The sequence below is a fragment of the Arachis hypogaea genome, chromosome 2 (genome assembly GCF_003086295.3).
Source record: "Arachis hypogaea cultivar Tifrunner chromosome 2, arahy.Tifrunner.gnm2.J5K5, whole genome shotgun sequence".
NCBI classification, from domain to species: Eukaryota; Viridiplantae; Streptophyta; class Magnoliopsida; order Fabales; family Fabaceae; genus Arachis; species Arachis hypogaea.
In genome coordinates this window covers 7,264,053-7,282,769 of record NC_092037.1, presented here as the reverse complement: position 1 = coordinate 7,282,769, position 18,717 = coordinate 7,264,053, and the positions used below count along the sequence as shown (strand labels likewise).

At 29.7% G+C, this 18,717-nt stretch overlaps 2 protein-coding genes across 2 annotated transcripts; one reads left to right on the top strand and one right to left on the bottom strand.

The window, feature by feature from the left end:
* The first annotated feature begins 2,407 nt into the window (after positions 1-2,407).
* On the top strand, positions 2,408-3,584 carry LOC112721122 (uncharacterized). The gene is made up of 2 exons (XM_025772195.1): positions 2,408-2,708; positions 2,803-3,584. Exons 1-2 carry the CDS (start codon positions 2,408-2,410, stop codon positions 3,582-3,584), a joined length of 1,083 nt encoding a protein of 360 aa, XP_025627980.1.
* A 10,815-nt stretch (positions 3,585-14,399) lies between these two features.
* Positions 14,400-16,270, bottom strand: LOC112735542 (hydroquinone glucosyltransferase-like). Its single transcript, XM_025785077.3, has one exon. It carries the CDS (start codon positions 16,158-16,160, stop codon positions 14,646-14,648), a length of 1,515 nt encoding a protein of 504 aa, XP_025640862.1. The 5' UTR covers positions 16,161-16,270; the 3' UTR covers positions 14,400-14,645.
* Positions 16,271-18,717: the final 2,447 nt, after the last annotated feature.

Genomic DNA, 18,717 nt, shown 5'->3' with positions numbered 1-18,717 from the left:
ACTCCTCCATTTGTCGCAACACGCCACCGCGAGTCTCTCCACTGTCCATGCAATGCCGTCTACGACGTCGTCGCCGGCCATTCTGCGAGTCTTCTCCTCTTCCTCCTATTTGGTTTTGAATGTTTTTTTAACTAGTTTTTTATGTTTCTTTTTTTACATTTCGGATGATTCTTTTTATTACTTTGAATGATTCTTTTTCCTATATTTTGTATGTTTTTTTAAATTTGGATGATTCTTTTTATTAGTTTTTAGATAATTTTTTTATATTTTTTTTAGAATTTGGATAATTTGTTATCATCTTATATTTTGGTGCTGTTTGTTTTTTGGAGTTTCAATTTTTTTTAAAAAGAAAAATTAGTGTTTGCGTAATGAGAATTTCAAAATTTACGTTATCTTCTCGTTTCTTTTCAATTGAAACTATGTTTCTCTTAAAACTTAATAGCAATGTAATTTTTATCATTTTCACCAAATATACCCTTTTTTTCCTCCAATTTTAAAATCCAATTTTTTTCAAATTTCATCACCATTTTCAATTAATTAGATTATCTTTAATCTGTTATGTTGAATATTCATTTTTTTCCAATTACACCTCTTTTAATTACTCTCTGTATCTCTCTCTTTTATACAATTTTTTTATGGTAAAAAAATAACATTTTTATCTTCTTTATTTTTATCCATTACTTTAATATTAAAAACAAATAATATAGAAAAAAATACTAATCAACATTAAAATTTGTTTCCATTGCATTTCTAATTAGATAAAAATTTATTTATAGTTGTTTTTATGTAAAATTAATAATTAAAATTATTAGTTATTAATTTAGTTAAATTTATTAATTATAAAGAAATATTTATTTATTAATTTCCTATAAAAATAAATACATATATATTTTTAAGGGCAATTTACCCAAATAAATAAAATAGGTGAAAACTTTACTCAAATACACAAAATAGATATTCCTTATCTGATTGTGCATTTTCACAATTCTATGTAAACCGTGGCAAGCTACCACGGTTTCCAATTTTAACATAAACCGTGGCAGCTAGCAACGGATTATGTGTTGTGTGGTTTGTGTGTAAATCGTGGCAAGCTCCAATGGTTTACGAAGGGAGAATGCGAGGCATAAACCGTGGCAGGCTCCCACGGTTTATGAAGGAGAAATTTTGATCATAAACCGTTGTAGATTACAACGGTTTAGGAACACCGAAATTCTATATATATGTGATTAGAGAAATTCTACTTGCATAAGAGATCATTCTCACAATGGCAAGTGAGGAGGAGAGTGTTCTTGCCTTAGTGCATTGCTTTGGGAAAATTAAAAAAAGCAAAAGCTATGGTGTGAAGTTCACTGACAAAGAACCACTGAGTGTGTTCATCAGTTCGTCAAGCACTTTGTCAGATCTAAAGAACAGCATCTTGCAGAAGCTTGGCGTCTTTGGTATGAAGTGGGTGAAGAAGCTATTCTACAAGATTCCCATCGCAGTTATCTCGACCGGTGTTCAGTATGATACCTTTGTGCTAGCGGCTGATGAAGATATTAGGGTTCTGTTCCATTGTGTTAGGAGTTTTCCAGAGATCCGAATTCACGAGTTGTTTGCAAAGTTGGAGGTTGGTGTCGATAGTTCTGGGGCATCAGCTCCATTTCATAGCTCGACTGCCGCGGGAGGTGCGTCTAGTTCGATGCCTGCGGTCAGACCGTATCTTCCGCTGGTGGGTTCCCCTACGTTCGCGGCTGATTTAGAGCGAACGGTTGTTGTTGGTTCTGTACAGTTGGAGAATGCAGGAATCTTTGAGCCGCCTGATGTCGTGGGCACCGGTGGTTGCCAGTTACCTTATATGGAAGGCTTTGGTGAACCTGATAGAGTAGAGAATACAATGTGTGACGATGACTCTGACCAGGAGCCTGTCGATATCATTGGTGACAGCGACGACGACACAGGTGCCAATCCACATGCGCAGCATGGGCCTTTAAGTTCTGCTTCTCAACAGTACCCTCCACACTTTTGCACACTAAACTTGGAGGTTCTGGGTCAACAGGAGGATGGTGGTAACACAGTCGGGGGCTCTTCTATAGAATTTTAGATTGGGCAATCTTTCCAGAATAAAGATGAGGCTGTGCTGAGTGTGAAGGACTATAGCATCCGGCGAGGTGTTGAGTACAGAGTCATCGAATCAGATCATCTGAAGTATCATGGAAAATGCAAGCAATTCGACAAGGGTTGTACTTGGTTGATTCGCGTTGCGCTGCGTGCATGAAAGGGCACTTGGGAGGTTAGGAGGTACAACGGGCCACACACATGCTTGGCAACCTCTATTTCCAGTGATCACCGTCAGCTGGATTACCATGTCATCTGTGCGAGGATTCTTCTGTTGGTTAGGGCAGATGCTACAGTTACGGTAAAGGTAATGCAACAAGCTACAAAAGCCTATTATGGTTTCAGGCCTAGTTACAGGAAGGTTTGGATGGCGAAGCAGAAGGCAGTGGCACAAATATATGGAGATTGGGAAGAGTCGTACGCGGAGTTGCCACGTTGGATGCTAGGAGTACAGTCAACAATGGTCGGAACAATAACTGTGTTGAAGACCTCTCCTGTTCGGCTTCGTGGTAAGGTTGATGAGTCGACGGTGTACTTTCACCGATTATTCTGGACATTCCCACCCTATATCGAGGCATTCCGTCATTGCAAGCCCCTCGTCAGTATTGACGGTACCCACTTGTATGGCAAGCATGGAGGGACACTGCTGTTAGCGATAGCGCAGGATGGGAACTCCAACATCCTCCCCATTGCGAACCCTTGTAGAAGGAGAAAATGCAGAGTCGTGGTCATTCTTCTTGTCCAACCTACGAGAGCATGTGACTCCTCAGGAGGGTATCCTTGTAATCTCTGACAGGCAGAACGGGATCAAGGCAGCGCTTGAGGCACCTGAGACTGGGTGGCTGCCTCCACGTGTTTTCCGAGCGTACTGTATTCGGCATGTGGCAGCGAATTTTGCCCTAACTTTCAAAGACAAAGATTCAAGGAGGATGTTAGTGAATGCTGCCTACACAAAGACTGAAGCAGAATTTTATTACTGGTTTGACATCATGCGGACTGAGAATCCAGCAATGTGTGAATGGGCCAATCGGATGGAGTACGACAAATGGACCCAACATGAGGATGGTGGTAGACGGTTCGGGCACATGACAACCAACATCAGTGAATGTGTGAACTCGGTGCTAAAGGGAACTCGAAACCTCCCGGTCACAGTGTTGGTTCAGTCAACTTACGGGAGGCTTGCTCAGCTTTTTGTGGTACGGGGACAAACAGCAGAGGCACAACTCGGATCTGGTAATGAATTTTGCCAGGCATTGGCCAAGGCAATTGATCGGAATCTAAGAGACTCAGGGTGCTTCACTGTCACGTTATACGACAGGCATCAATCTGAGTACACCGTGGCCGAGACAACACCAACCGGGCACTTCTCGATGGGTAGCTATAGAGTTTCCCTTAAAGATCATAGATGCGACTGTGGCCACTTTCAGACGCTGCATTATCCTTGTTGCCACGCCATTGCATGTTGCGCCTACTCCCGCCTTAATTAGGCGTCTTATGTTCACGAGGTGTATCGTATGAGTGAAGTTTTCAACGTTTACAAGCAGGGTTTTGTTCCGCCTATCCCGGAAGGCCTATGGCCTCCATATGCTGGGCCAACCATCATTCCTGATCCTAACATGAGGCGTGCAAAGGAAGGTCGTCCAAGGGCAACCAGGATCCGTGGTAGTATGGATCAGTCTTTGGAGAACCAGCCGAAGCGCTGTGGGCTATGCCGTCAGGCTGGGCATACGCGGAGGAACTGTGACCAGCGAGACATACTACCGTGGGGATGCGTAGATGTCATTACCTTGTTGTTTTACTTGTTTTATGAACTGTTCAGTTGAGTTATATATGGTTGGTTAAGTATATGAATGTCACCATATTGATTTTCTGCATTAATTTCATATGAATAAAATCCGTTTATTTTAGATGTTTGATTGCATCAATATGGTATCATTTATACTGCGCATGATAACTGTGACGGAAATAATGTATATCATAGAATCTCAAACCGCTTAAACTATCAAATACATAGCAGATAACATATCACTTAGACTGCACACTGTGAGCAAAATTTCTCCTTCATAAACCGTGGGAGCCTGCCACGGTTTATGCCTCGCATTCTCCCTTCGTAAACCGTTGGAGCTTGTCACGATTTACACACAAACCACACAACACATAATCCGTTGCTAGCTGCCACGGTTTATGTTAAAATTGAAAACCGTGGTAGCTTGCCACGGTTTACATAAAAATGTGAAAATGCACAATCAAGTAAGAAATATCTATTTTGTGTATTTGAATAAAACTTTCACCTATTTTATTTATTTGGGTAAATTGCTCCATTTTTAATCTCTAATTAATATCCGCTGAATGACACGTTGATCCATTACCTTTCTCGGTCCTCATTTATTTATCTGTAGAAGTCCTCATCATGGCCTCATTTATTATTTATCTATGCGTCATGGCGAATGGAGAGCCACGAACTTCACCTAACTTTTGTGCATCAACGTCCTTAACGAATGGAATCAAATGGCCATGGCCAGGGCATGGAACCATTGCAATACATTATACATACCTTCTTTCCCATGCTCGATCACACACCTTCTTCATAGACAAGAGACTCGTATGTGTCTCTGTCTATATATACATTCTAAACTTTAATTGGGTTAGGTTCATAAATTTGTTTCTAGAAACACTTGAATTTGGTTGATACCATAAAAGTAGTATTTTTTTTTATCAATGTTATAAAGTCATTGCAATTTATTATTTTTATTTAATAATTAGTTAATAATATTTAAAAATATTGACTAAAAAATAGTATTAGACCGTTAGATTAAAATGTTAAATTGTTAACTAAAAATATTAATTAATATAAATTAAAATTATTAATCCTTGAATTTTTTTTTGAGTGATGTTACATAACTAAACTTTTTTAATAATCAAATTTAACTAAATTAATCTAATAATTTATTGTTATCACAAAAACTGTTCAAATAAATGTGTAAATTGATGCTCTAAATAAGATAAAAATTGAAATATATTAAAATATTCATCAAAGTATAATATAATTTCACTGTGAACTTAATTATAAAAATTTATTTACCTAATATTTTTTGTATTTTTATATTTTACGAAAAAGATATATTTTGTGTGAGAATAATATTTAATAGTGGAACATATATACGTCTCTTTTAATATTAAAAACAAATCATGTATAAAAATGATATAAAAAATAATAATATTTAAAAGATAAAAAAATCAACCAAAATAAATTTAAAAAATAAATTTATGTAATTTTTTATTTTTTTAATAATTTGGTAAAAAAAATTGTGCATATATCATTAATCAAGGGTTAATATTCAAATTCGTCTCTGAAAGATCACGCGATCTTCATTTTTGTCCCCGAATAATTTTTTTAATCAAATTAATCGCTGAAAGATAAATTATTAGTCAAATTAGTCCTTCCGTCAATTGGATGATGACGTGTCACGTTAAGTGCCACGTGGCTTGATGACGTGACACGCCACGTGGCAGGCCAATAATACATGGCACGCCACGTGACAGGTCAGTGACACGTGTGTCACTTGACATATAAAAAAGTTTTTTATTAGTCAAAATAGTCCTTGAAATTCCAAACGTAAGTGATTTTCATCCCTCACATTTTAAAAATTAGTCAAACTAGTCCTTATATAATTTTTTTATAATATTAAATTTATAATATTTTTTATACTACTAATTTTAATATTATTTTTTAAACCTTAATAAACAAAATTCTTTTTACATAAAATAATAAAAATAATTAAATTTTTATAAAGTTATTTTGTTATTTGTATTTTAAAATTTTACATTTTCAAATTGTAATTTTTATGTGAATCTTTTTTATTTAAATGAGTTTATCAAATTATTGTTGATTATATATTTAAAAATTTAATATTTTAAATTTTACTAAATAATATAGTAATGATTTTAAATTTTAAATCTTTTAAATTTTTTAAAATTATAATTTTTATTATTATTTAATTTATATAGTAAAACTCAATAATTGAAAAACTAGTTTATGTAATCACTTTTTGAATCTTAATATTCTAATATAATTTTTTAAATATTTCACTTTGAATTTTATTTTAATACGAAGCATGTCTATTTATATAATGTACTATTGCGAAATAGCCTGTGTTATGCATAGGTATAATGTTTCCTATTTTATTTATCTCATTAATTTGTGAAATTAAAAGAAAAATTATATAATCTATCTCAAACATATGAAACACACAAAAATTTATTATGATGTTTGCACGTATTACGCTTAAGAAGCAATTCATTTATAATAATAATAATTAACCAACAAATTTTCAATATTTTGTAAAGTTTGGAATCGAAGCAAAATTTGTGGATCTTCTTGAATTTTGACTCTAAGTATCACTACCATTACCTGCTATATATAAGTAATACCGTAATGGAAAAAAAAAGATGTAGTAGAAAAAAATAGTGGTATAACTTTGTTTAGGTTAACATACATAAATTTTTATTTTGAACATATAACTTTGTTTAGGTTAATAAATACATACATTTCAATTTTGAGTATATATATATTCCAGCAAAATGTAGTAATGTAACAAAAAAGGGGTTTTAGAATAGAAAAGAATAAGAGAGATTTTGAGGAGAATTAAAAGAGAGAGATAATTTTATGAAGAAAAATAAAAAAATTATATAAGAACTAGTTTGACTAATTTATAAAATTTGAGGGATGAAAATAACTTACGTCTAGACTTTCAAGGACTATTTTGACTAATAAAAAACTTTTTTATATGTTAAGTGACCTGTCACATAGCGTGCCACATGTTACTGACCTGTCATGTGGTGTGTCACGTCATCATGCCACGTGGCACTTAACATGACACATCATCATCCAATTGACGGAAGGACTAATTTGACTAACAGTTTATCTTTTAGGAACTAATTTGATTAAAAAAATCATTTAGAGATGAAAATGAAGATCGCGTAATCTTTCAAAGATGAATTTGAACATTAACCCTACTAATCAACATCAAAACTTGCCGTTACATCTCTAATTAATATCTGCTAAATGAGACGTTGCATACTTTTTTTTATTAAAGATAAGAGGCTCAAACCCATAACCTCTTAACTGAATATGAAAAAATTATGTCATTTAAGCTATTATTCATTGGCATTCTTGCATTTGGCAGATCCGTTACTTTTCATGGTTCTCTTTTATTATTGCAATTATATAATTATACTATATGTACACATTAAAATTAATAATTAAAATTAATTATAATAAAATATATATTATTAAAAATTTTGAATACAAAATTTATAATAAAAATAAATTAAATTATATATTTATATAAAAAATATATAATAATTAATTTTAATAATTAATTTAAGGTATAAATAATATTTTTATTATTCTTGTTTATCGTCCGTCATGGCAAATGGAGAGCCACAAACTTGACCAAACTTTTTTTCTAAAAGGATGTGCATTTTTTTCCGAGGGTAAATCACATAAATAAATTATTAGTTTTTAATTATATGAATATCCAAAGTATAATAACACAAATTTGAAAAATTATATGTAAATTGAAATAACCTAATTTGATTTACGTTTATTTCATATAAATCGAATTAGTATAATTTGATTTATCTTATTTTAACATAAATTAAAGCAATATAATTCAATTTATGTTTTATTCGCATAATTTAAATCAATATAATTTAATCTACATTGTTGTATTCATATAATTCGATTAATATGATTTGATTTATTATGGAGATTCGTAACATATATTAAATTAAAACAATTTTGCATGAATTGATAAATCATGATAAATCGAATCAAATAGATTTAATTTAATAGCATAAACATGCATTTGATTAAATCAAATTGATTTAATTAGATTTACAAGAAGCGTGTGTTATATATAAATAGGATTAGAATGCGAAGTGTTCAATAGAAGTAAATTTACAATAGTTATGAAGATAATTTTTTAGTTCTAATGCACTACAAAGGCACAATTAAAAAAAAAAAGCGAGCGAGAATAAAATTTATTTATAAGAATCTGTTGAGTATTTTTATCAAACTTTCTACGAACTTTGTTGATTTTTAGAATACCATATTATAAAAATTGGGACTGCATGAAATGAAACAGAAGTTATTTAATAGAATTCCAATTTTTGTTATTCGCGATGGGGTGAAGTATGAATTGTTTGTGATAGACAATGACAAAGATTTGCAAATTTTATTTCACAATCGTTGCCAGTTTTTCGAGGTGAGAACTCATGAGCTATTGGCCAAATTTAAGGATGTGGTCTTTAGTTTAGGAAGATCGAACTGAAATCATCAATAACCAATACCAATGGCAGCAGCAACGACCATGACGAGCACAAGAAAGAGCGATGACATCGACTAAACTAGTAGTAAAGAGAATAACATAGCACAAGAAAATGTTAAAAAATTAGAGATTTAGTTTTTAGTATCTAAACCCCAAAAAAAAAAGAAAAAAATGTGAGAGAAAACTCTACGTTAGTCAGAGAATAAAAAACTCAGAGTAGTAATTTTAATTTTAGCTTTTAAAATAAGTTTAATCTTGACCATTAAATTTAAGCCAACAATAATAATTATATTATCACATTTTCATATAAACAACTCATTCATAATAAATATATCCTCTATATATATATATATATATATATATATATATATATATATATATATATATATATATATATATATATATATATATATATATATACACCCCTTGTTAACTAAGCTTAACACGTACTTGACTGTAACAAAAAAATTAACTAAATTAACTAACCAAAATGATATTGTTCACGTAATTTTGAGAGATAATAACAAGTTATTTAAAATAATTTAAAATTATATTTGAAATAAATGTATAATATTAGATATAATAAACATGTAATTTTAATATTATATATATAAAATTATAGATATTAAATTAATAAATTTAGTTAAATATATGCTAAAATACGTGCTATTAATGAAAAATTTTAAATATATTTATTTAATAAATACAAAATAAATATATTAAAATTTTAAATTTTTATATTTTTAATAGAAATTTTCTTGTTTTATATTTTTCTAACATTACTGTTTTTATAATAATTATTAAATTTTTAATTTTATAATCCAATCAAATTACCATTTAAACTAATTTAAATGCTTATAATATTTGATAAGACTGATTTTATGAGATCCATATAACATTATTCATATTATATATCATTTATAATCATTAATTAGACTGTGATTTACCTCCATTTTTATCTGATCTATCTCTAATGCAAGAGTATGAAACAACGAGTTACATGCCACTTATTGATGTTAACTTGATGGTAGTACCATGGGGAAACTATTTATTTGGATTTGCCATTAAGGAAGTATTCTTATTAGATACATAATGACTTAAGAGACATTAGGGTTCGGTTTTGATGGTCCCCGGTACAAATAGAGATAGAGTATATATTTATTTTGGTTCTCAATAAATTTTGGATCAAACACTTTAATTTTTTACTAAAATTAATTATTTGATTGATTCCTAAAAATTAATTTGATCAGTTATTTAGATCTTTATTCTGTCAATTTTAACGTAGGACAAAATGATCATTAACAATTGGGATAAGTAGTATTGTTTTGGTTCCTAACATTGAAGGTCAGAATCGAAACCACCCCCAACGTAATTTTTGATTTAGAATTATTCTTAACATTTTTTTCGTATTAAAATCGTCTTTTTAATTTTTTTTTGACAAAAATATCCTCACCACTACCAACATAATTATCTCCTCCACTACCACCGCCACCACCACCACCAACACCAACACCAACACCACCACCAACACCAACCAACACCAACACCAAGAACGCCAAACAACAGCAACAACACCAAACCAAGAAGCAGAAATAGAAAGCAAGAAAACAGAAAGCAAGAAAGCATAAATAAGAAAACAGAAAGCAAGAAAGCAGAAGTAAGATGAGGCGGCGAGGTTGCGAGGCGGTGAGGTGGCAAGGCGGCGGTAGTAGCTCGCGTCTCCTCTCCTCCTCACAATCTCCAACGGCGACGGCCACGACGATGGCGACGGCGGCTCCAAGCTCCCCCCTTTCCCCTCCCCCTCCCCGTCTCCCTTTCCCCCCACCCCACCCCCACCCCGTGTCTTTTCCCCTCCCCCCACACGCGTTGTTTTTTTTTATTTTATAATTTTTTTAAAACAAGGGTAGTTTAGGAATAAAATTAAAAATTTTATTAAAAAGGACAATTTTAATACAAAAAAATGTTAAGGATGATTTTAAATCGGAAATTACGTTGGGGACGGTTTCGATTCCGACCCTCAACGTTAGGGACCAAAACAATACTTATCCCTTAACAATTCTAACAGAGGACAAAATGGTTCCTGACAACCTCTGTGTAGAAACAACACTATTTTCTCTCAATTTTCATCATATCTCGCATAATCCTAACAGTTTAACATTACAACTTCAAACTACATGTGCACACTCTGCAACTTCAATGTTCACAAGAAGAAAAATCTTCAACTTATTTTCAACCAATTCATACTCAGGAAACTAATGACTATATCTCTCAAGTACTTATCGTCTTTGATGGATCCCATGAATCTAGATAGCAAGTTCGATTTGTTAAGACCCATCGATGTCATCACCATCTCCCTCCTCCTCTGCCATATTATTTCCATGGCCACATTGTCCACCACTCCGATCGCTTCTTTCATCTTTTTCTCCAAATTAATGTTCAGTAATCGCTTCATTTTTCATATGAGCGGTGACGGTGACATTGCTTGCTATACTGATAGCTTGGATGCAAGGTCGAAGCTGTCTACCAGCTTGGACTCGGAAAGAGAAGGAATGAAGCACTTAGAGTCCATTCTAAATAAGAATTTTACATATGATGTCGAAGGAGAATCTTCTCGGGATGTCCTAGTGTCCAACAATTTATATTGCTTGGCAGATAGTGGAGAAAGACGTGCCCTTAAGGTAGTTATAGAACTTGTTCTTGAGGATGTGGTGGACGTTGTCGAGGTTGGAAGTGATGCTGTTATCGAGGATGTGGAGGTATATGTTTTTGGTGGAAAAAATGGGAAGAAGGTGGGTATACTAGTCACAGATATTTAGAAAGTGTGGTTCATGACATGTTGAGGTAGTTGTGACATGCGTGGCAATTATACCATGGTTTGATTTTGAAGTTGAAGATGAGGAAGGAAAAAATGAAGAAGAAGACTGTGAAGATGAAGAAAGAGAGTATGAATGTTAAAGTTATACGAGATATGATGGAAATTGGGAGAAAATAGTGTCGTTATCGAACAGAGAGGTCAGGGATTATTTTGTTCTCTATTAGAGTTATTAAAAATTATTTTATTTTTTGTTAGAATTGTCAGTAACTATTTTATCTTTCATTAAAATTGACAGCATAAATAATCTAAATGTCTAACAAAATTAATTATTATAAACTAATTAAATAATTAATTTTAGTTAAAGAATAAAGTATTTGGCCGTAACTTTTTAAAGACTAAAATATATGCTCGTATAGAGATATATATCAAGCAATAATAATGCTAGGTAGTTTATACTATAAAGTAGATGAGGCATGACTTAATGTTCCCTTGGAAAGAAGAGAGCAGTAATTGAACGATGTTTTCAATGCACCGCCAAAGATGGTGGTGGTCCGATGCAATAAATATTATATTTTAGAAAGAGGATCGGAGAACAAAATTATTTTTTAAATATATAAAATGATATAGTTGGTCAATGAATTAGTCAAATTTAATTCTCACTTTATATTTTATAAATAAAACCAAATTTCACAGACACTCAAATCTCTTTGGGTCACATTCTTATCGTGCGTAGAAGTGTAGAACCATATTATATTTTATCAAAAAACATTTTTATACTAAATAGATAAATAAAAAGATATAGAAAGCCACAACGTTCACACATACAAGATTTTTTTACGGAAATAAAATAAAATAAAATAAAATAAATCCATACTTAGAGTTTTAAACTGAAATTTATTACTATTTGTATGAATCATGCTATTCTTTTACGATTTAATTTATTAATAATATTATATATACTGTCTTTTATAAATAAATTGTTATAAGATAATGTGCTTTATTTACAAAAGTATTTACTCACAAATCCAACACATATATTATTTTTACAAAGAGACAAATAGTTAATATCCTAGCATGATTTATGTACAATAATAACCAAGTGCTTAACATATTGAATTTTGTTGAGCAACAATCAAACAAAAGATGAAGAAATATAAGTTATGAATAATATTTATAAACTTAAAATAAGAAAACATCAAACAATAAAACACAAAGTTTAAATTGACGGAGTAAAATCTCTAATAAAACAATCGTAATGCATTTCATTCAAAAAGATATATAAAACTTAAGACCCTAATATTGTATTTCTAGACAAAATTAATAGAAAAAATAAAGTATTACGTACAGTTAATCGCAAACTAGTATTTGAAACATATTGTATTTTGTCTTATAATTAATTTCTCAAATATGTATGACCACGCTTGTAAAACAATTAAAAAGTTAAACAAACATAATATACTTTGATGAATTTACAGACAAAAACTTCTAACTACATTTTTTCGATTCCCTCCTACAAATCATAAATATTTTCCTGATGATAATTTTTTTATAATCTTTATTTGAAAAAAATAATTGTATGAAATTTTCCTAATCATAGTATTCCTAATTTTAACAAAAATATACACAAACACAAGGCAAATATATTATTTCTTATGAGAAATTTGGTTGTAGATGCTATGTATTTTAAATAAATCCTAATAAATTGTGAGTCTAACTTTTTTAAACACAAAATTAACCAAAGTATTAATGCAATATGACTAAGAATAATAAATTAATAGTGTTCAAATTCTAATTGTTTATTTGTAAAAACTTTAATTAGCAACTAATATAAAAAAAACCTATTCATCAAAGATTTAATAATTAATATAATTTTTTTATTTTACAATTGTAGTCATACATATTTAAAAAATTAATTAGACAAAGTATAATATGTTTCAAATACTAGTTTGCGAGTAATTATAATACTTTTTTTTATTAATTTTGCCTAAAAATGTAACATTAGGGTCATAATATATATATGTTTTGTTATATAAATTTATGATTTTTTTGTTATATATGAAAATGTTATTTATAACATATTTTTTATGTGCTCTTTGTTTTTTATTCTACAAAATTTGATGTGTCAATCATCTAATTATTTATATATAAATCATGACAAGTTATTGAATGTTTAATTTAATTTGTCTCTATATATAAATTATGCTAAACTAGTGGATTTTATGTACAAATTTAAAAGTCCATAACCATGTTACAATTCATGTGTTAAAATATAATGTTAAATTTATGAGTAAGGGTGTGTTTGGTTTTGTGTTGTTAAGGAGAGAAGCACATATGAGTTTGTTAAATGTTTTATTTTTGTGTTTGGTAATTTTTTTTAGGTAAAAATTTCAGTGAAGTTGACCTTACGTGAAATTGATGCTTGAAAATCTTTAGATGAAAATTTAGTCAAACAAGTCAAATCATCTAACGACTCTCAAGTATCAATTTCACATGAAGTTGACTTTACCTGAATTTCCACCTTTTTTTTATCTTCTTAAATGCAAAAATAATTTCTACCTTCAACCCACATTTATCAAAAGCTATAAATTCTAGTTTTTACGTTAATTTTTTTTAGGTTAAATTAACATTTATTTTATCAATTATGTCCTTCATTATTTATATATTTATTTTTTTATAATATTTTTCTCCAATACTCTCTCATGCATATTATTATTTTTTATAAAAATTCTATTATTTTTTGTTTATATGAGCTTTTTATTTTGTTATTTTTATTTTTTTGTATAGAATATTTATTTTATTTTATATTATAATTTTATTAATTTTATCAAAGTATTATAGAATATTGAGAATATTAAAAAATATTAAAATTTATTTAAATATATAAAAAATTATAAGATAACATAAAATAATTATTTAAATTTATTTTTTTTGTAATTTTTTATTTAAAAATTATTTTAAATAATGTAATTCAAATAATATTTAGTTTACTATAATCCATCTTAAATAAAAATTATCAAACATAAATTATTTTAATATCAATTCAATCTTAATCAAAATTAATTTTATACAAATTTCTGTTTACCAACATAAATCTAAACACACACTAAACCTCTACAATTTATAAATAAATAATAACATCCACTTACCTGAAAAGATTTATATAAATTTATTTTATTATTTTATTCCAGTGAAAAGATAACACACCAAAACAAAATACAATAGATATACAAGAGTAGAAGTAACAAATAAAAGGCCAAGACAGCATTTGGTTTTAGTTTATACTTTTATTTTTAGTGTTTTCTTTATTTAAAATTTTATAAAAAAAAACATAAAATTTAAAATATAAAAAATACTAAAAATAAAAATAAAAATAAAAAATAAAAACATAAATCAAAACCATCCTAATTTGACATGTTTTTCCAAATGAGTGCCAACTTTGAGAGTGTGATTGTGGAAGATCCATGTTCCATGATAGCACAAGCAGCAGCTTCTTTCAGTTTCTCCATTCTCCTCCTAACTTCTTCTCCTTCTGAACCCTCCATGAGCCTCTTTACAAGATCAGCTATCTCCTCTTTTAGGACCACACAATCATTATTATTATTTTTATTATCATCATCATTATTTGGCTTTAGAGCAACTCTGAGTGCATCAGTAACCAAAGCAGCATTGGTTCTCTGTTCAGCAAAGAGAGGCCACGCTATCATTGGCACTCCCTTCACCACACTCTCAAGAACCGAATTCCATCCACAATGACTCAAGAATGCACCAACTGAACCATGATCAAGAACTTCAATCTGAGGTGCCCAGCTTCCTAAAATCAAACCTTTCTCCTTTGTTCTCTCTATGAACCCTTCTGGCAAGAAACTCAAAGGGTCAGCACCCTCATCACTTAGGTAACTAGCATATGCCTTATCATTAGGTTCTCTCACATTAACCCACAAGAATCTATGGCCGCTAAGTTCCAAACCCAAAGCAAGCTCTTTGATCTGTTCTTGTGAGAGTGTTCCACCACTCCCAAACGAAACATAAAGAACCGAGTTTGATGGTTGATTATCCAACCATTTCAAACACTCCCACCCATTATTATTTCTATGATGATGGCCACTAGTTTGTGTAATGGGTCCAATTCCATACACAGGAGGGTTAGCTTCTTCTTGTGATTGTGACAATAATGCTTTGAATGCTCCTTCTTCCATTTCCATGAAGCTATTCACCAAGATCCCATCGGCAAGAAAGTAGTCCTTACACCTTTGAAGATACAATTTGTATGCCAAGCTAGACCTGTCTTGAACACTATTAGGAAGATTTTTGCCATGAACAGAGATGCAACCAGGAATTTGAATAAGGTTCGGATAATCCCTAAACTCACAAGGAACTATTTGATCAAGATTTGGTGAGTGAAGGCACAGAGATAGCAACATGGCAGAGCAAGCGAAGTATATGTAGGACAAGGGTTTGAGTTTGAGTTCGAGGTCCTTACTTAGATGCAGTACCTCGTGTGCTATGGCATCAACCACCAAAGCAACAAGGTTGTTTTTGTTGCTGCTGGTGGTGGTGGTGGTGGTGGTGATGAGTGTGTTCAAGGCTTCGCGTATGGATGGCATAGATCGAGAGACTGCAAGCGAAATCTGAGCTTCAAGGGAGACTGATGGGTCGTTTCTGAGATCATCGAAGTTGACCGGTGGAAGGAAGATGCAGTGAACGTTTGGAGGGAGAGAATCAAAGAAAAAAGGTTTGGAGGCATTGTTGTTTTGTGAGGGAAGAGTGGGAATGATGCATGTGACATGGAAGCAATGTTCTTTGTGGAGATTAAGGAGTCTTTTTGCAAATTCAAGGATTGAGATTTGGTGGGAAAGTGCAGGGATTGAAACTAGAACTATGTGTGTTGTTGGTGTTTTCTCTTTTTCTTCTTCCATGGATTATGGCAACGGAAGGAAACTAACCTTAATTTGGAACAGAATATAAGGACAATAATAATCCACTGAATATAATAAGAAAGGGTAGAGACGTATCTGTCTTTCTTTGTTTTCATACTTTATGGAAGCATTTATGGTTAATAAATGAAAACATTAAAACAAAAGAGTACATAGTACTACTTTGATATGGTGGATCTCTCTTCTCTCTTGCTTTTATATCTAAGAAATTAATTGGAAAATGATATGGGTGTGAAGAAAATCAAAATCAATTTTGGATGCATGATTGATAGAATTTTAGAGAAAAAATTATTGATTAAATTTGTTTGAAGTTTGATCAAATGGTTAAGTTTAAACATGCATGATGATTTTATATGTGAATACAAAAAGTTAAAATTTTGTATTCATATCCATGTATGTTTGGTGGTTTGAGTTTGTGTATTCACCTATGTTTAGTGACTTGATTGTATTCATATTAGAAATTTGTAAGAATACAACTTGTATATTTATATTCATGTATGTTGGTGGGCTTTATTGATACCTATACAAAGGCTTAAGGTTTGATGTTTCAAAATCAATATGAAGTTAGAGAACTATTGGGTGCAAGAATTCTTTAATTAGAGTTTTGGAATTCTTTTATATTTGTATTTTGTATACCAAGTTTATTTGGTCTGCTTTCTTGTTGGAGAAAATTTGTGTTAATTTTTTTTTTTGTTTTTTCTCTATATTTAATGAAGAATATTTTATTTTTGTTTATTTCATTTGAAACTTGAAAGTTGAAAATATACCCTATTTAATTTAGTACCATAGATATTTAAGTGGTTTGGTCATCATTTTAGTATCTCATTAGAGGTTTTAGTTTAGGTGAAATAGTTATAACTTATTTTATACCTCTTTTATATTTATCATACTTTATATATATATATATATATATATATATATATATATTTGGCAATGAAATATTTGTTTGTTTTTTTTTTTTTTTTTTGCTTTTAGTGGAACCATGCAGTCCATGCTAATCTCTCTCATGTTAAATTTTGTTATTCCGCTTACGCATCACTCTTGTTACTATCTTAAATTCCTAATCATGGAGTTCTGAGATTATTTAATTTTTTTAGAATCACTTAATAGAAGGGTGTTAATCTAAATTCATCTTTTTAATTATTTTCTTAAGTATAAAAAAATTATTTTTTAATTTGTTTATATTAGTCAATTTTTTTAATTCTAAAAATTATTAATTTTTTGAAGATTTAAAATTTAAAATTTAAAATTTAAAATTTAAAATTTAAAATTTAAAATTTATAATTAAAATGTAAAATTTAAAATAAATAAAATAATTTTAAATTAATTAAAAATTTTGGAACTCTAGTGTTATTATAGTATGTAGATCCTAAATTCATAAATTCTTAATTATATATTTTAAATTATAAACTTTAATTAAACTCTAAATCTTAAAGTTAGTTAATATGATTAATTAAAATTAATTTTTTATATTTTTATTATTTTAATATGTATTTTATATAAATAATTAATTTAATGATTTACTTTTAGTAATTACACAAGATACTATTGTTTTCAACAGCAACTTTTGTCAACATAATGAGTTACATTGCTTTGAAATTCCTATTTATTTATGCCTATATATATATATATATATATTAAGATGGTACTGTCGTAAATCTCTAGGCAGCTTTTTAATGCCTCAAAAATTTGTTAGTGTCAGAGTTTGAGAAATATAGCTAGCTATAACTTTTTTTTATTTATGTTTATTAATTATCATCAAACTAAAATAAATATATAATATTAAATATAATAAATACATAATTATACATAAAACTATAAATATTAAATTAAATTAAATAATTTTAGATTATATTTTTTAATATTATTCCATGTACTTTTAATCATTTAGGTTAAAGTTTGAATACAAGAGTGAAGTATAAATCTTTAGTCCACGTATATATTGATGGTGCAATAAGTATCTCTCTCACACACAGACAAGCTAGACAAGGATAAAGTGTTTTTTCTAGAAAAGTAATAATGTTCTTCTTAATATTATTTTTTAGCAATGCTAGGGACAGTAATCTTTGTAATTGTTAGCCATTAATTAATTATCAATGATAATTTGATGGTGTGAGATTGGTGTGAGATTTCATTCAATGGCTCACCTTTTTCTACTGGTTACATACTGGCCAAAATTCAATAAAATTATTAGTCCCTAGACTTTTTCTTATTTTTTATCCTATTTAATTATTTGTATTTTAAATTTTTTAAAATAATTCAATAATAGTATACTGATAATTCTATAAAATTAAAATAAAATATTATAGATTTTTCTTACTTTTCATCATTTATTGTATTTTTACGTTTATGTAGGCTAAATTTTTACGTATTAAATTACCAAAAAAATTAAAATATGAAAAAAATATTTTTTATTAACATTTTTTATATAGAATACAAGATGGAGTATGTCGAATTACTTTTAAAATATTCGAAATACAAATATATCGATTAAAATAATAGAGATAACTTATTTTTTGTCAAAAAAAATAGAGATAAC